We start from the raw sequence: 20,908 nt of genomic DNA on the forward strand, positions 1-20,908 counted from the left end.
AGATGTATATATAAGAGCACATACTTGTAAACAGATTCTACCTCTCTGGCTTCAGGTAAGGCTACCTGTAGGACTCTCTTCTCCTAGCCACTTCTCTCCTACATAGTCTTCTATTGGCTTCCATTCTGTATAAGAAAGAGGGAAGAGAAAATTAAGAGATTAGACACTTGGGTCAGACCTAGGTTAAGTCAGCTCTGCTGACTATTGGCTTCATGATTCTTTGTAAGTCAAACTACCTTTCTTTCTTGAACTTACTCTTTCCTATGACTGCTATTATTTTCACACTTTCAACAAATATTAAGTGCCTACTATGTACCAGGCACTGGGGATTGTACAGTAGTGCACAAGAGTAGTTGCAAAGTGCCAGGCCCTGCTTCACATATATCATTTTAGTTAATGCCTGTGACAGCAATATGTTTTCAGTTATTACCCACTATAGTGTTTTTCAAACTATAGATCAAACTATTAGCAGGTCATGAAATTATTTGTGATTATATCCAGAATCTTCTTTTAATTAAATACAATACATCAGCAAACAATGTTCACAGTAATGATAAAAATTGCTTTATACAACTTTTATTTGGCATGCACGCATACATGTGCATGTACGTGCTAACGCATGCACATTTACAAGCAGATGCACAGTGTCATGGTATAAAATATTTCCCTGTAACAGATCATGGTTGGAAAACACTGATCTAGAACACAGGTCTTTTGAAGAAGACTTCTTCAAGCTGAACCTGGCTCATCATAGGCACTTGGTTTGTGGAAGCAATGACCCCTACGTCATATATGAGGAAGCTGAGTCTTAGCGAGTTGCCCAAAGTCACACTGCTAGTGATTGGCAAAACAGGGATTTGAATCCTGGAGTCCCACATTTATAACCACCATGCTATTCAATTTTGCTGCTGTAAAAATTACAGTAATAGTATTACCCATTAGGATTACATAAGGGAGCACCCTGAAAACATTAAAATGATTCTGAAGATTAATCACATCTTACATTAAGCCACTTCTTTAGAATATGTGAGTTGCTTGAGATTGGGGACATTGATTCTGTGCACTGTTTTTCTTGGTGTGTTTGATATAGTAGTGACTCAATAAATGTTTGTTGAATGAATAAATGGATCTGGGCATCTTGAAAGTTTCTCAGGAGTTGAATGTTAAAAACCAAAGGCTACCTCCAGTAATGTGATGAATTCAGAAGGAGACACTCAGTTTTTTTAAATGCACCAAGACCGAGGTAGCCAAGGCTGGGAAGTAGGTAAGAGTGAGACTGGGGCCACAGAGGGGAAAACCACACTAAAACAAGGGCTACAGCACTGCACAATTTTTGTGGCTCAAATACCTGACATCTCTTGGAATTGTGCAGTGCACAACTAAATCATTCGCTGGCTCTGGGGGAGCAGTCGGAGCATGCATTTATCTCATCCATCTCTGTTCACAGGACTTCAGGAACCAGGGAAGGAAACCCAAAGGGGTTGACGTGTCCTTGCCTTTGGGCAAGTCTCATCTTAACTAGAAGTAGCTGTGAAGAAAGACCAGAAAAGATGGGGCAGCTTTTTGCTCTGACTTCAATGCAGATGATAATGGTGGTGATCTCCTGGGTGGTCTCCATAACTGCAGCCATTGACACCTCAGAAGCAAGTAAGAGAGATGCATGCTTGTGTGCTTGTTGTGTGGAGAGCAATGCCACCCTCAGCAGAAGAGGCTCCCTCCATCTCCTGTCACATTTGGGATTTGCATAACCTTTATTCTAAATGCATTTTTTATGCCTTTTAAAAAAATAGATTTATTATAACTTGCGATTTTCATCAAAACCAACACACTCAGGCTTTAAACCTGTACTGAGGTGTTAAACCATTAGTAATAACTATTACCCTCACTTAGATTAAAAAATTATTTGTAGAAATATTTGAAGGGGCTTTAGTAACATTAGGGAGAAGTTGTAGGCCAATTGTATACTATAACTATTAAAAATATGTGATTATATATTGACATTTTATTAGCTTTGGTTATGTTACCGAGAATCTTAATGATAAATGCATTTTTTTTTTTTACCCTTTAATGTACACAGAATTTACCCAGGAATAGTAGGAACTGAGCCTCTTTGTAAGCTCCCAGGTGATGCTGATGCTGTGGTCATTGGACTACACATGGAGAAGCAAGAGTCTAGTACACCGCTAAAGCCCCTGGCACTTTACTGAAAGGTCAGGACAAGAGATTTGAACATACCCAGGTGGTTCCCAAGTACCTTGTCTTTTACTTATGAGGTCATTCCATCAGGTTGAGGATTGCCCTCACTCTGTTTTCAGTCTATCCCTGGAGAAGGGATTTGGGAGCCTCCTGGGAGCTGGGGCAGTTTGAGCACAGTAAATACCACTATGATGTCATAGTTAAGAGCACACAAACTCTGTGGCTCTGCCACCTGGGTGTGTCCTGGCTCTGCTACTTACCAACAAGTGGCCTAAGGCTTTTGAATGTAGATTTCCTCGTCGTTAAAAGAAGGGTAAGTATAAAAGTGATCTCACAAGCCATTGGAGGAGAATTCAATGCATAATGAACGAAAAGTGCAAATACCAGTGTCTAGCATTTAGTAAGAGTTTAATAAACAACAGCTCATTATTTTTTACTTTTATTATTGTCATAGAGAAACACAAAGTGTGACAGCCACTGCCAAGTAAAGTTGGGGGATCTCTTCAGAAAGGAGGCAACATGGAACGTAGTCTTAATGAAGATTTACCAGGAATGGAAGGAGACTGGGCTAAAAGGCATAAAATGTGCAAAAGTGGGCAAAGGGGCATCAGTCACTTAAATCCTAAGGAAGTGTCAAGAGCTCTGCATTATTCCGGAAGGAACGCTGGAAAGTAGATATCTTAAGACACAGCTTGCAGCTTATGTGCAGACATCATTACAGGGGTTTTGTTTATTTGTTTTGGGGGGGGTCTTCTTGGGACTAAGTGTTAAAAAATACGGGTACCCTCCAGGAAGCAGGAGAATCTGGGAGACAGCTGGCCCAGTTGCTCCCACTCTTCTGTCTGCAGTAAGCTGCTCTGAATGTCACAGCAACGCTACCTGCATAGAAGACTGGGCTGCCACGACGTGCTCCTGCCAGGCGGGCTTCACTGGCGACGGCCTCCACTGCGTGGACCTAGATGAATGTGCCACCCCTGACGCCCACGACTGCTCTGTCGACAGCAGCTGCGTGAACATGCCGGGCTCCTACATGTGCGTTTGTGCCCAGGGCTTCCAACTGACTCCAGGGCTCGGCTGCACCGACGTGGATGAGTGTGCGGAGCCTGGGCTCAGCGGCTGCCACGCCCTGGCCACTTGTGTCAACAGCCGCGGCAACTACTCGTGCGTGTGCCCCGAAGGCTACCGGCGGGGGGGGGGGGGGGGGGCGGCGGGGCGGGGCGGGACGGGCGGAGCTGCGAGTGCTCCCCAGGTTCCTGAGGGCCAGGGCTAGACTACGTGGCCCAGGGCGAGGCGCTCGTGTGCTCTGATCCTTGCCGGGTGCACCGCGCTTTGGACCAGTACTGGCGCAGCGCCTATCATGGGGCGGGCTACATCTGCGACAGGAACTTGCATGGCTGGTACCGCTTCGTGGGGCAGGGGGGCGGGCACCTGTCTGAGACCTGCGTGCCAGTACAGCACTGCAACACGGCCGCCCTCATGTGGCTCAACGGCACTCACCCGTCCAGCTACGAGGGTATCTTGAGTCGCAGGGCCTGCGCTCACTGGAGTGGCGACTGCTGCCTATGGGACGCGCCCGTCCACGTGAAGGCCTGTGCCGGCGGCTGCTAAGTCTGCAACCTGACCGCGCCCCCACAGTGCCATCTAGCGTACTGCACAGGTAAGCTGACTGCACCCTCCAGCTCCAATTTGGGCTTCCCAGGGACACTGAGGGCTACTGGGGTACATCCTTGCTAACGTTGTGCCTGTGATCCTGCAGATCCCGGATCCGTGGAGGGGACGTGTGAGGAGTGCAGTATAGAGGAGGACTGCATATCAGATAATGGCAGATGGCGTTGTCAGTGCAAACATCACTTTAATGGCACCGGTGAGGCCACTGGAAAGGGGGAAGGTGTTGAGAAATGTCAGCCACTGGGGGAGGGACACATTCCTGTGTGTGAGCTGAGGTGTGTGGGGATAACCTAGGAGATACACAAGTGTCAATTCAGTAATATGTATTCAAATCAGCAAGAAACTGGGTCCAGAGTCTCCCCTTTGGCTGACCACAAACTCCCAGAGCTTCACTTCACCCCTAGCCTTCTTTCTAAGACTCCCAATATCACCTGTTGACCAAAGGCTATCTGAGCCATATTCCTGCAGCACAGGGACCCAGGACTGGTGACCAGTCTGTGGTTTCTTGAGTCCAGCCCTCCACGGACCAGCTGAGGTAGTAAACAGGACCTGGCCATCTCCAAGCCTCCTCCCTATATATACAATGATTAAAGTACATAGTAGTCCCCAAACTTCAGTCATAATTTTAGTCATATCTATATACCAACTTTACAATTTTGCTTTATCCCAAAACTACTTATACTGTGATTTTTATTGTTCACTTGTTTTTCTTTACATTGATTAAATATTTCTAAAGAGTCTTTTTTTAAATCCACCCAAATGTCATTGTATACGACAGACACTTCGCCTGAGATCTGTGCTCTGTTATTGTAAAAGGAAAATTAACACTTTTACAGCATTAAACACATTAGCAGCTAGTCTCCTTGATGTGGAAAGAATGGAGAGAAATTGTAATTGAAATGTTTGTTCTATATCTGTGAAAATATGTCATTGGTATTTTAATAAGCATTGCATTGCAGCTATAGATTACTTTGGGTAGTATGAACATTTTGACAATGTTTATTCTTCCAAAAAAATATTGCAATTAACACATGAGCTACTTTAGTGTGTTGTTTTGTTTTACTGGGATTCCATGTTTTTAATGGGGGGACAGTGGAGGACCCCCAAATCACTCTATTTTTGTATGTACTCCACACTTAAAGTAATATGGTATCAATACAGTGATATCAGAATCTAATCTCGAGCCTCCATCACTCTGAAGATGAGACCACAGCAAAATCAAACCGAGATTGCTCTGATCACTCCAGCTGGTGGCTAGATCACCCAGCTGTGCCTGGGTCCTGGGGATGTGCTGGACTCCAGAATTGTGGTCACAGATCTCTAACCCTGCCTTCCCCGTCCATTTCAGTCTTTTTTGATTCAGTCTTTTTTCAGTCATTTCAGATCTCTCTCTCCTGGAACACAGGCTGGAGTGCAGGGCCAATGACATCAAATTGTCTCTGAGCAAGTGCCAGCTGAAAAGCTTGCACTTTGAAAAGGTCTTCATGTACTTATGTGACCACCAGTGCTCAGGCTTCCTTGAAAGGGGTGACCGAGTCTGGATGTCTGTGGTGACCCCAGCCAGGGATGGCCCCTGTGGGACAGTGATGACAGTAAGTCCTGGCCTGTGAGGGACAGGTTTGGAGCACTGTCTGGTTCAAGCCCTTGCTCTAACACTTACTAGTTGTATGAGCTTGAGTGAGTTATTTACCTGGCTGTGCCTCAGTTTCATCAGCTGTAAATGGAGAAATATTAATTTTGATTGTTAAGAGGGTAAAATGAGTCAATGTGTGTGAAGTGATTGGGGTGGTGGCTGGCACATAGTGCTCAAAAGGCAGCTTCAAATTAAGAGGGTGATACATGGTGATAATTCCCCATATTTACAGGTGGGGAGAGTAAGCCTAACCAGGGCAGTGATTATTCTCAGCCAGTCAGTATCAGCCCTGGGTTCAGAAGTATATCTGTTTGTCCCTGGAGGTCCTGGGAGGCAGGATCAACATCACTGTTGTCAGGAGAATCAAGACAGAGGCCTCCGCATACAGACTCAGAACTCAGTGTCTGAGTGGAGCAGTGTTCCCTCCCCACTTCCTCCATCCTCTTAGAAGAAAAGGAAAGAAGGCAAAATATGGAAGAAAAAAATTAACTAACTTGAAATTATACCATTAATAATGACTAGGCACATGGTTTTCAGTCTTTTTTGTGTTTGAGAGAGGAAGCATGGCATATGAGGAAGAGCTTGGGCTTATAGAGCCCATGTGCTATGGGCGAGTTACTCAGTTACTCAGTTTCTGTGAATTCTTGGCTCCTCAGCACAAGGCAGGGAGGTAGGGTCATGGAAAGGTCTAATACATGATGGAGGAGCCCAGGCCCTCACACACATGTGCTCATAAAAGGTTGCTGTGATAACTTTTGGTCATGGAAGCTGGGAGGGCAAGTCATAGGTGGATAGAAAAAAACTCTTTGGTTTAGAGTCCTATTCCAGTTCTCGTGCTCTTTCTCACATTTCCTCCCACCTTTTCCACAATGCAGAAGAATGAAACCCATGCCATGTACAGCAACACCCTCTACCTCGCAAATGAGATCATCATCCGTGATGTCAACATCAACATCAACTTTGGGTGCTCCTACCCCCTGGACATGAAAGTCAGCCTAAAGTCTTCCCTGCAGCCAATGGTCAGGTATGGCCAGAAAGAGTCTCCAGTGACCCTGGCCAATTGCACCCCACAATCCTTTAACCACCAAGCCCTCAGCTTCCCTGTCAATTGCCTTCTATAGGGAACTGGGTGGGGAAACTGAGAGGCAGTGTTGTCCAGTGGAGGAGCCCACCTAGGAATCCTGGAGCTCAGATTCAAGTCCAGGTGGCTTTGGAAAGTTGATAGTCATATTACAGATGTCTTTTTATCCATGAAATGAGTTTAGTAATACTGTACTGAGTTTCTTCAAAGCACAATAGTGTTCTGTAGATGTGTATCAAATATTAAGGTCTGTGGCTTATCCAAAGAACAGGGTGGTTGGACCAGAGGGAAGAAGGGGAGACTCTCAGACTGTGAAATCATATTCTACATTAGAACCTTGGTTTATTTTTTTCTCTGTAAATAATAGGAATTTGATTAAAGAGGGATTTATGAATTATGCTTCTTGGAGCTCGAGAGTCTTTAAGAGAGCCTTGGGGAGCCTGTAGGGTGAACCACATAAGTTTCACCCAAATTGGGTTCCATATGAAGTTTTATTGTTTAAAAATAGTAAAGCTCTATTGACTAATAAAATTAAAAATCTCTGAATAGGATGAATCACAGGAAAATAATGCTGAAGTAGAAAAAATATACTTACAATAAGCATTTCCTGGGAGTTCACTCTATGTCAGGTATTGTGTTCAATGCTGCACATGACAAATCTCATTGGACTCTTAGAGTACCCTAGGAGGTATAGGTATGATTATTATTCCTATTGTGCATGTATGAATATGGAAGCTCAGAGAAAGTTGACTAACTTGCCCAAAGTTGCAGAGACTAGTAAGTAGCAGAGCTGGAATTCAAACTCATGCTATCAAGCCCCAAACCCCACCCTACCATGACCTTCACTGTGAAGCTTGACTGTGGTTATATGTTCTCTGGACCAACCATACTTTGGGAAGGGTACTGGGTCCTGATGAGGGACAAGCCTGACCTGGGGGAAAAAGTCTCTCTTGGCTGAAGCATCACCTGTATAAGCAGTGCCCTGGAACAATGTGGCCATGTCCCAGATCTAGTAGGCAACAGGGAGCAACCTATGCCTACTAGACAAATCTCTCTCTTGTCTGAGCTGGAAATCTTGTCTCAGTCCAACTTTGGGTCTAAACCTAAAACCCAGTTCTCACCTGTGAAATGGACTTTCACATTACTGAGTATTTCTCATATGCTTTATTTCTTGGAGCATCAGCCTTACCAGGTCTTTTGTGGGATTATCCCATGAAGTCTATATGAGTGTGGCTGTTTTCAATGGGGTTAAAAATAACCCATTTAATTCCTCCCCTAATATTCTGCTGTAGGTAAGCCAGAACTCTGATTTAGGCCAATAAGACTCATAGCCCATCTTTTTAAACTTCCAGGTTGAAGTCAAAGAAGAAATCTAGGTGATTCCCTTGAGAATTTATTTGCTGCACATCTTGAAGGCAAAGGTTACCAAGTGTAGGGGTGGACATGTTACAAAAATGTGGTCTGTGGACCAGAAGCATCAGCCTTACCTGGGATCTTGTTACAAATGCAGGACCATGAGCCCCTCTGCCCTAGACCTACCAAACCAGAATCTGCATCTCAACAAGATCCCAGGGTGGCCATTTGTACAAACTGCAGTTTACAAAACAATGGTTCATGGGTTCTTTCCTACTGCTGGATAAAAATGCAAAGAACTACCAGGGACTGCCCAGCAACCATATTAGAGAAGGTAGCCCATCTGTTGCTTTTCTCAGCTCTGGTTCCCTTACCAGCTCTTCTCTCCCTTCAGTACCCTTAACATCAGCATGGGTGGGACGGGCATGTTCACCGTGCAAATGGCGCTCTTCCAGAGTTCTTCTTACACTCAGCCCTACCAAGGTTCCTCTGTGACTCTGTCCACCAAAGCCTTTCTCTACGTGGGCACCACACTGGATGGGGGTGATTTGTCCTGCTTTGCACTGCTGATGACCAATTGCTATGCCACACCTAGCGGCAACGCCACAGACCCTTTGAAGTACTTTATTATCCAGGACAGGTAAGGACCATTGATGAAATTCAAGGGTATTTTTATTCACAATTGATTTAGAAGAGGAGCTGGCTGCACATGTGGAAAGCTTGGAAAGTTTTGAAAATGAAGCAGGAAGAAAGGCTGGGCATGCCTGTGTTTTTCTGCCTGATCATGTGTGGGAGCTAGGTTGAAAACCACTAATCTAGGTGATGCGTCAGAATGTCATAGGATGAGTAATGAGGAGATCAGCTGGAGAGACAATGAGAATGGCTACCTACATTTGGAAGCCCCGCTCAGGTTGAGTGCATTTCGGCTACCAAGAGCCATGCTGGATGCCACAAACTGTGGCTTTCAGGAGATGAATGCCCTTAACCACAGGGCTTTTATTTTGCCAAGTGGAATTTGGACCTTTGGAACCAGTGCTGAATTGTGGGTGGGATGGGGAGGGCTACTGAATTTGCCTGCCCATACATCCCAATGCAGTCCAACACACTGAGGATTCTCTGCATGTGCAGTCTTCAGTTTCTGTTTGTGTCTTTTGGTGCAATTGTGCATGCATACAAATGGGCACACACTCCAGTTTGGTTAGTGACCTTCAGGATTCAGAAGTTGCGGTTATAATTAATACCAGGTACATAGTAGACAGCAAATAAATATAACTAATGATTCCTGAATGCTGTTTCCTGGAAAATCAAAATGGGCTAACTTTAGGATAGTTTCAACTCGATGCCAATAACATTTTTATTTTAGCATCATAAATATGTTGCTCCTACTGTGCCACATACTGGAGTAGCACTTTGGAAAATGAACTCACTTAACCCTCACAACTATCTTATGATATGGGTTACAATTATTACTTCCTGTTTACAAATGGGGAAATGGGACATAGAGAGATTAATTAAGTTGTCCAAGGTCATAGGTGGTAGAGGAAGATTAAATCAAGGAAGTCAGGCCCCAGAATGTTTGCTTAATCAACCATGTTATCTGCCATAACTATCTCAGATGTCTACGTACTGCAGACTCAACCATCCAAGTGTTGGAGAATGGGGAGTCCCCTCAGGGTCAATTCTCTGTCCAGATGTTTCATTTTGTGGGAAATCACGACCTGGTCTACCTGCACTGTGAAGTGTATCTCTGTGACATCATGAATGAACAGTGCAAACCTGTGAGTTGCCTCCATTCTCTCAGCCTCCTAGCTGTACCCCACCCCTCTCCCATCTTCCAAACCAAAGACATGTGGCCACAAAGTCTAAAAAAATAGGTAAACATTTGTTCTTTGTTTCTCTGAGCAATAAGATGTGGTTGGTAGAGGACTTAAGATGACAGGCTGGTACATGCTCTGGCTTATCTGCAAGCCTGTCGTAAAACAGAACCTGACATGTTAAAACACCACAGGCACCTTATTCATGTGAGGTCAGTATTTTGCTAGTCACTTTTTCCAGAGGGCAGAGAGACTCACAGAACTTAAGTGACTTTCCTAAGGTCATACATATAACAAATGGTAGAGATGGGCATGAACCCAGGTATCCTGATGACTACTTCCTCACCCACCCCACCTTCATGATCCAGCCTGAGGAAGGAAGATGCTCTCTGAGGTGTGCAACCCCCTTCTCTTGGCAAGACACATTCACAGAAGAATTTTATTTTTGCTCTGTCCCTGCAGACCTGCTCGAGGACCAAGTTCCACAGTGGGGGCATCATAGACCAAACCCATATCCTGAACTTGGGTCCCATCACGCGGAAAGGTAAGAGGGTCACTCCCACCCCTGCATTTCTGGCAGTAAACATTCTCCAGAGATAGGGAGGGAAGACAGAACCTAGTGCTTGGGGTTTTGTCGGAATCTGGAGAGCTGGAGCAAGTGGATTCTCTGAGGCAAGGTGAACTACACCCTGCCTTTTTATTACCAGTTCTCATTCATTGATTCATTGTACATGTTCTTGTGCCTACTGTGTGCCAGCAAACATATATATAGGCCCAGATTACATGGAGCATATGGGCCATAACCATAGGTAGGTAGGTGGTAGGTAGGTAGGTAGGTAGGTAGGTAGACAGACAGATGATAGATAGATAGTTAGATGATAGATAGCAATAAATATAGATCTGCAATTGTATTAAGTGCCATCAAAAAATATATTCAGAATTTTGAGCTCTTACAATAAGGGAACCAGAACAACTCTAAAGTATTGGAGAAGAATAGAGATGAGCTTTGGAAATTGAAGAGGAATTAACTAATTGAGGAAGTCATGGAGAGGGGAGAGAGGGAGGGAATCCCTGGCAGGGGGTACAGAATGGGCAAAGGGCCTGTGGTGGGAGTTCCATTCTGCTTGAGGGCTTGAGAGAAGGCCATGCAGGCCAGAAGGAGGAGGAGGGAGGGGTGAGCTGAGGCAGGGGACCCAGATCATGAGGAGCCTTGTAGTTCTTGCTAAGATTTTGGACCTTTCTCCTGAAAGTAACTTGGGACCCCTGAAAGGTTAAAGGGACATGATCAGACTGGGGTTTCAAAAAGATCATGTTGGCTGCCAAGAGAAGAGAAAATTGAATGGAACATCTCCCAGGCTTCTTGCCCACCACATGCCTTTCTTTGCACTGATCCTTCTTTTTTCTGTCCAGGTGCCAAGGCCACAGTCTCCAGGGCTGCTTCCATCAGCGTGGGTAAGTTTATGTCCTCTTTGAAAAGGGCCTGCACCAGAACCTTTTTCCAGGGCTTTTATCTGTGGGTCCAGAGTGGGCTGGAGTGCCAGTCTGCTGGGCCTCAGCTCTGAAGAAGCAACTATATCTGTGGAAGTGCCTGGACTTGAAGCTGCACATATGCACATATACCTGTGCTGTCCCACAATAATGCATATATGCACATGACACATGCATACACAGTCATACAAGGACATACATCATCCAGACATGTTTGTGCACACACATAATGTCTCATGCATGCTTTCATATTTGCACATTCAGATGCACAGACAGCTGGAGTTGCATGTATTCATGTACAGACATACACACACTTGTGCTGATCTGTTCACAATAGGCATAAACACATTCTAGATCTGCACCTCAGGGAAATTCCATGGCTCACCTCTAACACATTCTTTAGGAATCATTTAACAAATGAGGGGTATGTGTTGAGTACTACTACACACTAAGCACCATTCCTAGTTCTGGGATGAGCGCAACAGACAAATAAGGAAACCAGTTTCTCTGCTTCTCTCTCCTCTGGCCACAAAGACCAGGGACTGGTGACATTTTTATGGACCTTGATTTTTATGGCCAATGAGTTGTCTGATGATCTGGATGGAAAGTGAGTCCATGTTACCATTGCCCTTCTGGTTCCTAGCATCTAGATCCAAAGAAGTAGTTATACAGGCTAGTGTTTGACCTGAGTTAGTTTAACCCAGTACCTGTGAGCTATTGGAGTTGGAAAGTCAGGGTGGTCTAGAGAGACCTGTCCTCTGTGAATATCCCAGGGTCATCAAGGATGGTGGAGTAGGTTGCATACTACACAAGAGTGCTCTTTGATGGGGTACCAAGCCTAGGATCAGAGGAAAGGTTGTCTTCTTCAAATTGATCCTCCTGGGAGGGTACGGTTTTTTATTTTTCCTCCCAGAGTGGTACCTTTTTCTAATCAGTTCATGGGACAGATAAAGTTTCCTTTTCTAACTGGTTGACCCATACAGGGTATCTTTTCCCAAATGGCCATCATAGAAGAGGCATCTTAAATCAGTTTTCCACAAAGGTGCATCAGTGACCCTGAAATCACTTTCATTTCAGGTCTCCTGAAGGTCGGGCTACCTCTGCTTCTGTTGGCTGCCTTGACCCTGATGTCTCAGTGATGGGAAGCTGAAAACCCTATGCTCTGTGGCTACCAAGTCATGTCCTGCTGCCTGGGGAGGTGATGAGGAAAGGGGGCTCACACTTCATTCAGCCTGCTCTTATTTTCTTCCTTTTAATCTTTGTTACCAAAAAAAAAAAAAAAAAAAAGAAAAAAAGCCTGTGTCTTTAAACGCAGTTTTCCCTTAAAATGGGACTAGTGATGTGTCTGTACACAAGGCCCCTTTCTCCATAAAGAGTGTGGCAAAATAATAATTAAAACGCTCAGCCTGTGAAGTCATTTATTCATTTAGCAAATATTTATTGAGCGCTTACTCTATTTGGCATTGTTTGTGGTGCTGAAGATCCCATGGTAAGAAAAACCAGACTCCACCCCTGCCTAATGGAGTTCACAGTCTGGTCAAATCTGGTTCTGCTGTATGGCTTTAGATAAAGTACACGATGTCTCTGAGCTTCATCTATACATTTATTCATCCAACTGTTTATTAATTATTTAAGAAATATTTGCTGACCACCTACTATGTGCTAGCTTCTGGGAATACAACATGAACAAATCTGACACACTCTCAGCACTTCTGGAGCTTAAGATCTGGCAGCAGGAGAATTTGAACAAGTACACCGGGCATTGCAGAAATAGAGGTTACAGCAGGGAACTGCTGCTTATGAAATAGGGATAACACTGATCCCTTCACAGGCCTCATTCACTTTTCTAGACACATTTATTTGAGAACCCAGCATGTGCCAGGCACTGTGCTTGGAGCTGGTGAAACACTGGTTAATCAGACAAATTCAGTCCTTGCCTTCAGGAGTCTTACAATCCTTAGAGGTGATGTACTTGGCATATCCCAACAGTCCCCTCCCTCCATTGTACTTCTTCCTCCCAGTTCCAGAATATGTAGACCTGTTTACAGACCCACAGCAGAAGTAGCAGAGAGCAGACTTGTTACTCCCATTAAAAGTGAATGATTTGCAAGGGGGACATCCTGGAAGACGTTTATAGGCACATGTGGAAACCAAGGGGCTACTGGGTCCAAGAGACCCAGACATCACAGTGGTCTCTGGACTTCCTTGCCAAGTGAACAACAACAACAACAACAACAACAACAACAACAACAACAGAGCTGATGCTGTTGGGAAATATCTGCCCTAACACCAGCTGCTTCCCTGGATTCCAGCTCTGGCTTTCCAGGAAAAACTAAGGCCTTGACACATTATTATAGCCTTCTAATCCCAGGGAAAGCCACACATGTGTATCAGCACATGGGGCCTGCAGAAACAGCGTATCTTGAGTTAGGGACCTCTTATCACATCCAAACACACACCAAATTCTCAAACCTGCTGCCCTTACATAAAAGCTTTACATAGGAGGACATTGGCACTGAGACAAGTCCTGTTTGTAGTCAGTTCATGATCAGTTGTGTCTGTTTGGACCAGGTGTAGATACATTATACTCGGACTCAGGTACAACAGAACATAAAGAAAACTAAAAACAAGGGCCAAAGACAAGAGCCAGGAAAAAGAAAGGACATTTATTCTTTTTGTCCCTCTGTTTCTTTTCTTTTCCTTTTCTTTCTTTCCTTCTGCTTTTTATCAGTTAGTTATTCAACTAAATATTTAATAAATATTTTTTTGAGGTTTTCTTTTTTCTTTTTTTTCTAGTTGGATTTTTTATTACCTATTTTTAAATTTATTTTTTAAAATACATTTGTAAATATTTTGAGCATAAATTCAAGGCCAGACTTTTATAGGCAGCAAGAAACATCAAATAATCAAAACAAAGCCCTTGCTGATAAGGAGCTTATGTTTAAAAGGGGAATGCATTTAAACACTATGTGACATTTCAGGTAGTAATAATCACTTTGAGGGATTAAAAAAACTAAGAATAATAAAATGATGGAGCATTATTTTACATGAGATGGTTGAGAAATGTCTCTTAGTCTTATTACCCCAGACTGAGAGAGTAAAAGAATAAACAATGGGAATATCTGAGGAAGAATATTACAGGCAGTGGGAAGAGCAAGTGCAAAGTCCCTGAGGCAGGATCTTGTGGCTTTTCACCAAGGTTTGACTAAACCTTGTGCTAAGTTTTAAATTTGAGGCATTATTCACAAGAAAACATCTGAAGTGAGCTTTTTTTTTTTTTTTTCCAATTTGTTTATTGAACAAGTACTAGGTACTGGTTAAAAATGTAAAGACACAATCCTTGTCCATAAAGATCTTATTACAGCCTTCAGAAGGAAACAGATAAATTAGTGGGTAACTGAGTGTGATTGAAATCAGTTCAGAGAAGCATAGGAGGAAAGAAGAACAGACCAACAAGCCTGTGGAACTTAGAAAAGGCTCTCTGAAGGAGGTGAACCTAAGTGATAACTAGAAGGAGGTTGGTGTAGAGTGATCCAGGCAGACAAAATATGCAAAGGCTCGGAGGTAAGGAAAAATCCATAGATTGGAACATAGATATGTGGAGGAGAAGCTGTAGACAAGGTAGGAGTTTTGGACAGGGATCAAGTTCCAGGAAGCACAGAATGCTGGGGGCAGGGTTAAGCTAAGGGGTGATACTGTGGCATCTGCCTGAAGGGAACACAACCGAATCAAAAAGAATAAGAATGAAAACAGGGAAACCTATTAGACATATGTTAAATCACCTTTGTAAGAGATAATGGTGACCTAAATTAGGGTTCAATGAAGTGGGGGTGAAAAAGAAAGGAAAGACTCAAGAAATATTTGAAAGGATGAGTGACAAGATTTGGTAATTATTGAAAATGTGATACTGAGGGAGAAAAGAAGGAGCCAGGTTGTCAGTTTAGGTGACCAGGTGACCAGGTTTCCTTCTTGCCTATAAATGCATTGGTGCCATTGATTAAGATAGATGATGCAGACATAAGAGGAATGTAGATGTGAGATATCCCCTTGAAGGATTTCCTGGCCAACTCACAAGCAAGCCTAAGCGATCTGTGCATTAAGACATATAAGCTGGGTGAGAAAAGTGAAAAGATTAAGAAAAGAAAAAGAAAGGCTTATGAACACAGATAACAGTATGGTGATTGACAGAAGGAGGTTGGGGTGAGATAGAAAAAGGTAAAGGGGGGATGAATGGTGATGAAAGACTTTACTTGGGGTGGTAAACACAAAATGCAATATATAGATGATGTATTTTAGAATTATATACCTGAAACCTATGTAATTTTATTAACCAATGTCACCCCAATATATTCAATAAAAATAAATTTTAAAAAACTAAAGGAGGGCAAGTGGGAGAAAAAGGGGGAGGAGAGAAAGGAGAAGGGCTCAGATGAGTCACGGACTCAGCTTAGCAGCTGGGAGCTCATGATGGGCCTCTGCTGGAGAAGGGAGGAATTTAGTTATGACAGGTGCTTCCATTAGCTGGGCAGAAGAAAAAGATTCAGGGAGCATTCCTGCAGGAGTGAGTAGTATGAGTTGCAGCTGAGCCCAGTGACCTGAGAAAGACACAGCATAGGGGGCATGGCTGTAGCTGCTGGGCAGAAAACCAAAGTCACAGAGCCTTGCCACACCTTAATCTCCCAGAGCTCACCTCCCTTCACCCTTTGTGTTTGGTTGCTGAGCACATTATCTGTAAAACCAGAAACTCGTATTACATAATCACTTTCTTCCCTGTGAAAAGAATGCATTCTGTGACAGATCTCAGGGCTGGGGTGCAGAGGGGACCCGGTGGAAGTCGAAGGTAACCATTACCAGGAAGACAAAACAACAAAGAAGCTAGCTGGTTCTCTGAGTCCACCCCATAGCCATGCATCCTGGCTACACTGATGGCAGCTTCTGGCTGGAGACAGTGCTGGGGTTTCACAGAGCTAAAGCAAAAGTTATGATTCAGTACCACCTACTGGGAAATAAGAGAAAGACCTCTCTGTATAAATTAACTAGAGAAGTGCCACTAGTACATTGATGCCTAGCCAGAGAAGGAGTCTATCAAATACCATGAATGACCAAGGTAGTGAGACAGCTCCAAAATAAAATTAAAAATCTTCAGAAAGCAAACTTAAAGACATGGAAATATGTGATATAAATGACGAAGAATTCAAAATTGCTATTCTGAAAATGTCAATGAGATGCAAGAAAGTACATACAGGTAATTTAATACTCCCAGAAAACAAATCAATAAATAAAATGAGTAACTTACCAAAGAGATTGAAACTTTAAAGAACCAAACAGAAATTATGGAGATGAAAAACCTCAATAAAAGAGATAAAAAATGAACTAGGAAGCATAGGAGATAGAGCGGAGCAGATGGAGAAAAGGATTAGTGACAGTGAAGACAGAAATCTAGAAATGATGCAGAGGAAAGAAAAGAGAGACCTGAGCATAAAAAATGAAAAAGAAAAACTCTAAGAGAACTCTCTGACTACATCAGAAAGAGCAATATATGAGTAGAAATAACAAAAGAAAAAGGAGAAGCAAAAAGGAGCCTATTCAAGCAAAGAGTTGATAAGTTCCCCAAAACTGTGGAAAGAGCTAGATCCCTGAATCCAAGAAGCAAACAGAACAACTAGTTACCTTAACCCGAAAAGGCCTTCTAAAAAGATCATTGTATTAAAATGATCCAAAATTAATGACGAAGAATTCTCAAGGCATCTAAGGAAGAGAAGAAAGTAACCTGTAAAGGAAAGACCATTACATAGTCATGAGATTTCTCAGCCAAAACTCTACAATCCAGAAGAAAGTGGAACTAAATATTAAAACTACTGAAAGAAATTACAAGCCAAGAATAATATATCCAGCAAAGTTATTCTTTAAGTATGAAGGAGACATAAAGACTTTTCCAGACATACAGAAGCGGAGGGAACTTATCACCAGAACTCTATTGAAGAAAATACTAATGAGGTTTTTCTACCTTAAAAAAAAGGATAAAAGGTGGCAGAACTACAAGTAAGATCATCAACAAATTCACAGCATAAACAGGGACAATTTGAGACATCAAAAACATAAAAAGGGCGGAGGTTCTGAATTTGCAAAGGAGGATGGAGATCAGATGCATTCAAAACAAAAGGATTGCTATATGAATGAAACTGTCTTTTTCATAAGCCTAATGATAAACACACACACACAACAAAACTGGGACACATAACTTAAAAAAAGAGGAAATAAAAGAAAAAAGTAAGGAATACCACGAATAAAAACAACAGACAGAAAAACAAAGGAAAGGACCAATGGAGCTACTAAGCTACCATAAAACAAAAATAAAATGGCTATAGGAAATCCTCATACAATAATTATAAACTTAAATGTAAATGGACAGAATTCACCGATAAAGAGGCAGTGAGTAGCAGATTAGATCAAATAACAAAACCCTACCAAATGCTACCTTCAAGAAGACACATATAAGATGCAAAGAAAAAGTTATACTCAAAGTGAAAGGGTGTAAAATGATTCTCCAAGCAAATAACATCCATAGAAAAGCAGGTGTAACCATACTTATATACAACAAAACAGATTTCAAGATAACAAAGACAACGTGAGACAAAGATGGATATCTTATAATGATAAAAGGGACCCAACAACAAGAACACAGAGTGATCAGCAAGATAGCATAGTGAATGGAGGTCACACTGACCTCCTCCCAGGATCCATCTGGAATTACAACTAAATTGTGGAGAAATCACCTGGAACAAACAACTAGACAATAGTGAGAGAGGAGCCTTACAACCTCGGACAGACAGAAAAATCAGCTTCTCCACAATCTGACTGGTAAGGAGTGCAGTACAGATTTGAGGAGGAGGGTTTGGTGCCAATGGGCAGCAGCACCAGAGAGATATTTAAAAGGCTACTTCGATCCTTCTGAGAAGAGTGGGGTCTAAACCATAAGTGTGGATCTCCTCCCTATAGCACAAGAGCCCAGAAGTGTACACAGATAACAACCAGCTGTGGAAATTGGCAGGGTTGCTCTCTGCCAGAGACAGATGGCTGGAGATGAAAAGAACCATTTAAAGGGCCAAGACATAAATTTTTATTTGCAGTCACTTACCCTGGTCTTGGGCAGAGGAGAGGACAGAGTGGGCTGGAGATGCATGAGAAGAGACTGGTGAGGGAGCGTTTGGGGACAGGAGACAGGGAATACCTAGTGGGATCATGGTGCTGACTCATCTCCCAGAAAGCAGCAGACATCTTGCTCAGCAGACCACTTGCCTGAGCAGCAACAGCATGAAAGGACACAATAGCCACAACCCAGGAGGGACTCCACCCTGGTCCTGCAGTGTTAAAGACTGAATGCTGAGTACAGAGTGGTAGCCACAGATAGTAGATCTCTGGCTAAAGAAGGAGCAGAGTGGCCTAGAGACACTTAAGTAGAGACTAGAGATGGATGCTTCGGGAAGAAAAAGGAGAGAGCAGCAAGTGGGATCCCACTGCTGACACTTCCGCCATAGAGCAACAGCCACCTGGCTCAGGCAGACCACTTCCCTGAGCAGCAGCAGCATGAGAGAACCCATTAAGCTCGCCACCAGGAGGAACCCTGACCCACCCTGTAGTGTCTAAGCATGATCGCTGAGTGCAGAGTGATTATATTAACTGCTGAAAGAGACAACCACAGACAGTAGATTCCTGGAAGTCTCAAACAGACAGCCTAAGGTGAGACAGGGTCAATATCTGACATTATCAGAGGAAGATTCAGAAAGAAAAAAAAGCCAAAGAAGTTCACACCACAAAGTCAGGAAATCAGGACAGATCAATTTAAGAATCAGAAGCAAAAGAGAAGAGTCTCACAAATAATGGGAAGACAAAGAAACATGTCCCAGTTGAAGGGAAGGGAGGAATCCACAGAAACAGAACTAAATGAAACAGAGACAAGTAAACTATCAGATATTGAGTTCAAAACAATGGTTCTATGGAAGCTCACTGAGCTCAGTGAGTTCAGAGAAAATTACCAAGGACTACAGGAAAACTATGATGAACAAACTGCAAAATATATCAGCATGAAAAAGGACATAGAAATTATCAATAAGGGACAAGAGGAAATGAAGAATACAATTTCTGAATTGAAGAAAAGAGTAGAAGGAATCAAAAGCAGCCAAGATGAAACAAAGGAATGAATTAGCAAATGGGAAGATAAGGTAGCAAGAAAGAGCAAGAAAATGGAAAAGAAGACTGAAACAGAATGAAGAGACTTTAAGAGAAATGCAGGACAACCTGAAATGTAATAATATCCATATAAGAAAGATAGCAGAAGGAGAAGAAGAGGAGGAAGGGATAAAGAACTTGTTTGAAAAAGTAGGGAAAAGATGTGGAAGAAAAAAAGATAGGAAAGATTGAAAAAATAGAAAACTTCCATAATTTGAGGAGAGAAAAAGCCACACCAGTCCAGGAAGCACAGAAGGTCCCATTTGAGAGGAACCCAATGAGGCCCACTCCAAGATACATCATCATTAAAATGGCAAATATCAAAGAAAAACAGAGAATCCTAAAGGCAGCAAAAGAGAAACAGGTAGTAACATACGAAGGAGCCCTGATAAGTGAGCAGCTGACTTCTCAACAGAAACACTACAAACCAGAAGGGAATGGCAGGAAATATTCCATGTAATGAAAAACAAAGGCCTGCAACCAAGACGAATGTACCCAGCAAGCCTCTAAGTTAAAGTGGAACATGAAATAAGGGGTTTCCCCTCACAAAAAGTTAAAAGAATACATCTCCACCAAACCGGCATTGCAACTTATGCTAAGGAGACTGCTTTCAGAAGATGAAGAAAAAGAGTCTATGAATACCCAGTTCCTTTCACAGTCACCAATTGCTATTAATGATATTTTAACTATTTATTAATCTGAGACAATGATGTGTTATTTTAGTTGTCACTTTATTACTTGCTGATACTAAACCTGTTTTTGTATATTTCTTGCCTATTTCTATTATTTAAAAAAAAAAGTTTTAAATGACCTTTTGGTATTCTTTTTCCACTTATCAATTAAAGGTTTGTAGAATTTTTCTCTAAAAACAACAATAACAACAACAGCAACAACAACAACTATTAACTCTTTTTTAGATGTATGGCAAATACTTTCCCATTCTATTACTTGTCTTTAACTTTTTTTATATGTATATTTCTATATGGTCTTAAAAGTTTAACATAGTCATATTGTCAATATTTTACTTTATAGATTTTGCGTTTAAATATTTTACTTCAGTGTAAGAAAAATATGTTTTTAATTTTCTCCTAAAACTCCGTAGGTTTTACATATTGATTTTGACCTCACCTGAATATTTCTTGTATAATGTGTGATATAGGGCTCTCTATTTGTTTTATTTCAAGTAATAGTGGTCTATGCACTTTATTTGTTGAATAAGCTTTATTTTCCCCATTGACTTGAAATATCAGTTGAATCATATATTACATTGTTAGAAAGATATATAATTTGTTTCTCTGATGCTCATATTATTTCATTGATCTATTTGATTATTTCTGTCCTGGTGTCATGTTGTTTTAATTGCTGAGACTTTATAATGGATTTAAACTTTTTAATATTTTATCATGAAATTTAAAAAAATATATAAATAAAATCAGTCTTCATTTT

The 20,908-nt window shown here is 42.2% G+C and overlaps 1 protein-coding gene across 1 annotated transcript; it reads left to right on the forward strand.

Annotated features, from left to right (window-relative positions):
• Positions 1-1,550: 1,550 nt before the first annotated feature.
• UMOD (uromodulin) lies at positions 1,551-12,372 on the forward strand. Its single transcript, XM_054577212.1, is given in 11 exon segments — positions 1,551-1,647; positions 3,045-3,380; positions 3,413-3,853; positions 3,953-4,060; positions 5,248-5,456; positions 6,373-6,521; positions 8,326-8,571; positions 9,547-9,709; positions 10,208-10,289; positions 11,156-11,197; positions 12,311-12,372. Coding segments are annotated over 11 exon segments (1,935 nt in total).
• Positions 12,373-20,908: the final 8,536 nt, after the last annotated feature.

The sequence above is a fragment of the Pteronotus mesoamericanus genome, unplaced genomic scaffold (genome assembly GCF_021234165.1).
Source record: "Pteronotus mesoamericanus isolate MK-2021 breed Mesoamerican mustached bat unplaced genomic scaffold, CSHL_Meso_final contig_411, whole genome shotgun sequence".
Classification (NCBI taxonomy): Eukaryota; Metazoa; Chordata; class Mammalia; order Chiroptera; family Mormoopidae; genus Pteronotus; species Pteronotus mesoamericanus.